Source organism: Mus caroli, chromosome 9, assembly GCF_900094665.2.
Source record: "Mus caroli chromosome 9, CAROLI_EIJ_v1.1, whole genome shotgun sequence".
Lineage (NCBI taxonomy): Eukaryota > Metazoa > Chordata > Mammalia > Rodentia > Muridae > Mus > Mus caroli.
Window position 1 is genome coordinate 60,044,411 of NC_034578.1, and position 3,461 is coordinate 60,047,871.

Consider the following 3,461-nt stretch of genomic DNA (forward strand, 5'->3'; position numbering starts at 1 on the left):
TTTTTTTAAAAGATTTATTTATTTATTATATGTAAGTACACTGTAGCTGTCTTCAGACACTCCAGAAGAGGGCGCCAGATCTTGTTACGGATGGTTGTGAGCCGCCATGTGGTTGCTGGGATTTGAACTCTGGACCTTCGGAAGAGCAGTCGGGTGCTCTTACCCACTGAGCCATCTCACCAGCCCAAAAGAACGTATCTTAATTTTGCAATTATGGCACACAAAAAAAATAACAATACAGTTGTCTCCTGATTTCTTTGGGAGGCTGAAGATATCCAGATCCACCAAGGTCACATTTTGTCCCTCATGAGTCTGTCATAGGATTCATGTGCCACCTAAGCATTCCATCTGGGTGTCTAGGTTCTTCAGAACACTTACTACGTTGACATCATCATCATCCACGTCGTCTTCACTCCTATGACTGCTATTGTTATTGGACAGGATGTCTTCTAGCTCAGGCTGGCCCCAAATAGTCTTATGAGTGATGGGGTTATGAGCATGTGCTACAAATCCCAGCCCCAAGGTACAACATGATGGGAGGCTCCTGGCAAACACAGACAAGTCTTCAAAAGAGGACTACTTCAGGAAAGCCCAAGTCACTGCAGTTCTTTCCTGCACCTCACACACATCTGCAGCCAACTTCAATGACCTGGTATATCCAGCTTTCTACTGTAAGTGCTCAACTGGAATTCATTTTACAGCAAGTAGGTTCAAGTTTTTAAGCTAGTGTTCTAAAACCTACAAGCAGCAAAAATGAAGTCTAATCTTTGTGGTTTTTGACCCAGACAGGAGCTGTGAAAGGCACTTCATTGGGCCTCCTCACATTCAGAGAACATCAGTCTTGCTCTATTTCCCAAGAGCTAACTAAGGTATCTGAGCACTGTGCTGTCCAAGTCTGGGCTGGGCATGAAGGTCAGCAGAGTGGCAGAGCATCAGAGTTCACAGGAAGAACTGTACTGTCTACACTGAACAAGTCCACTGCGGGGAGGCTAGTGGCTCAACTGCTCATGCGGCACACACTCTCAACAAGATGGCTGCTACCAGACTAAAACTGGACAATGACTGTAAACAGATTCTGAAAGGAGAGCAACACCTCAAATATGAGGAAAGGACATCTCTTCTTCTTTTCTTCCTCCTTCTTCCTTCCTTCCTTCCCTTCTTCTTTTCTTCTTCTTCTTCTTCTCTTTCTCCTTCTTCTTTCTCTCCCTCTCCCTCCCTCCCCCCACCCTTTCTTTCTTTCCTGAGAATGGGTTTCATTACATTTATCAGGCTGTTCTGGAACACACAGAGATCCATTTGCCTCGGCCCTTCCCAGGTGCTGGGATTAAAAAGTGTATCCCACCATACCTGGTGCAAGAGTAATTTTATTTACAGTATTAATCAAAAATTGGTTAAATGAGGGCTAGAGAGATTGCTCAGTAGGTAAAGGCACTTGCTATTAAGTCTGGCAATCAAAGTTTGACACATGGTAGAGGGAGAGAACCAATTACTGAAGGTTGTTTCTGACAAGCACATACATACAAATAAAACAAGTCTTAACAAAACAAAACAACCCTGGTTAAATGTAAAACAAAAAACCAAAAAACAAAAAAAAAAACCCCAAACAAACCCCCAAACCAAACCAAACCAAACCAAACCAACAAAACCCTCTTGGTGATCCTCATGTGCATCAGAACTGCTAAATGCAGCAGAGTCATCTCTTTAAAAACCCCTGGAAGCCAGACGGTGTCATCAGATCCATCATCAGATCCCCTGGAGCAGAAATTACAGGCGGTTGTGAGCCACCATGTGGGTGCTAGGAACTGTGCGTAGAACACCAAGTACTCTTAATTGCTGAGCCATCTCTCAAGGCCCAGAAACATCTCTTGATATGATGAATCCTAAATACAAACTCTTGGAGAACAGTACTTTACTTCATCAAAAACGTCACATCCCTAGGAGAAGTCTATCTCCATTTTGTATTCACACACAATGGTTTACTTGGCAGCCTTGACCCTACTTTGCAGATGAACTTTCATATATGAGTGTTTTGCAAAGGTTCTAGCAGCACTCACCCTTTATTACTTAGTGGTGACGTAGGAGACAGGGAAGGACAGGTCCTCTTGGCAGGGGGTTCTTCCTCCTCTTCATCTGATGAGCTGTCAATGGTTAGGTCAATGACCTCGACTTTCTTGTTTTTATTTGAGGACTGGTTGTGGGACGCTACCTGATGCTCCAATGTGGAGCTCAAGCAACCTGTGCAAGAAGGATTAAAACACAAGACCCGTGTCAATCCTCTTCTCCCAGTGTCCCTGCAGCCGAGCACATCCACTTAGCAAAGCAACACCACGGGGTAGCAGAGCAATGTAAGTAAGGTAGCTCTGCTTTACTGGGTTTCAAAACGGTGGCATTTTTATTGGTTGTTAATCAATTATTTGAAAAATAATTTTGAATTAGAATAATCAAAATATATCTTAACGCCTTTATTACTCCAATAATTCTGGAGGCAGAGGCAAAAGATCTCTATGAGTTCAAGATCAGCCTGGTTTACATAGTGAGTTCCAGGACAGCTAGGGCTACATACATCTTTTATATCTACTTTAGAATAAAAGTAGTTTTAGAGCAGGATTGTGTGTTACATATGTTTATCTACACAGCATCTAAAGTACCTAGAAAATACTGGTCCTCTCTTAACAAAACACCAAAGTCAAATCTATCCCCACATATACGAAAATATTTAAAGTAGCTGAGTATGGTGCTGCACACCTTTGGTCTTAGCATTCAGGAGGCAGAGCCAAGCGAATACAAAATATGAGACTCCAAAGTCTAAAACAAAACAAAACTAAAGGAAAACAAAAAAAGAAGAAAAAAAGAAAATCTAGTACCATAAAAATCTTAAGGCTTGCAAAAAGTTGATTTAAAAGGAATCCTGCTATTTGTGGACATTTAATCAATAACCTAAGAATTACTGAGCTATTTGCACTGCTTAGTAATTTCAACAGTCTGCATTTCTACATTAAAAACCATGATGTAGCACAACAGCAAGCAACCACCCAGGCCAAGGAAAGCCACTCACCATCGACTCCATTGTAGGAGGCAGTGACTTCTTGAACCTCCTTCTTTGACCTCATTGGAGCCCACGAGCCATCCTCCTTAAACTGTATCTCGTCACAGTCTGTGCAGTACTTTAGAATTTCCATAAACAACCTAGACAGACAATAGGACATGTTTTAAGTGAAGAGACATGAGAACCATAATTCAGAACACTTAGATCGCAGGTGTTTTATGAGAAGTAAATGGAAGACAGGGAAGGAGAGCAGACAAACTACATTCATTCTGACACATGCACTACACAGGAAACAGTTTACATAAAGATGCCATGGGGGGCTGGTGAGATGGCTCAGCAGGTAAGAGCACCCGACTGCTCTTCCGAAGGTCCAGAGTTCAAATCCCAGCAACCACATGGTGGCTCACAACCATCC

At 42.4% G+C, this 3,461-nt stretch overlaps 1 protein-coding gene across 1 annotated transcript in view; it reads right to left on the bottom strand.

Annotated features, from left to right (window-relative positions):
• Window positions 1-3,461, bottom strand: part of Pias1 (protein inhibitor of activated STAT 1) — a 102,802-nt gene that overhangs the window by 8,768 nt on the left and 90,573 nt on the right. The window contains exons 10-11 of the mRNA XM_021171432.2: window positions 3,056-3,186; window positions 2,055-2,235 (exon numbers count right to left, since the gene is read on the bottom strand). Coding sequence (XP_021027091.1) covers window positions 2,055-2,235; window positions 3,056-3,186 — 312 coding nt within the window. The remainder of the gene's footprint in view (window positions 1-2,054; window positions 2,236-3,055; window positions 3,187-3,461) is intronic.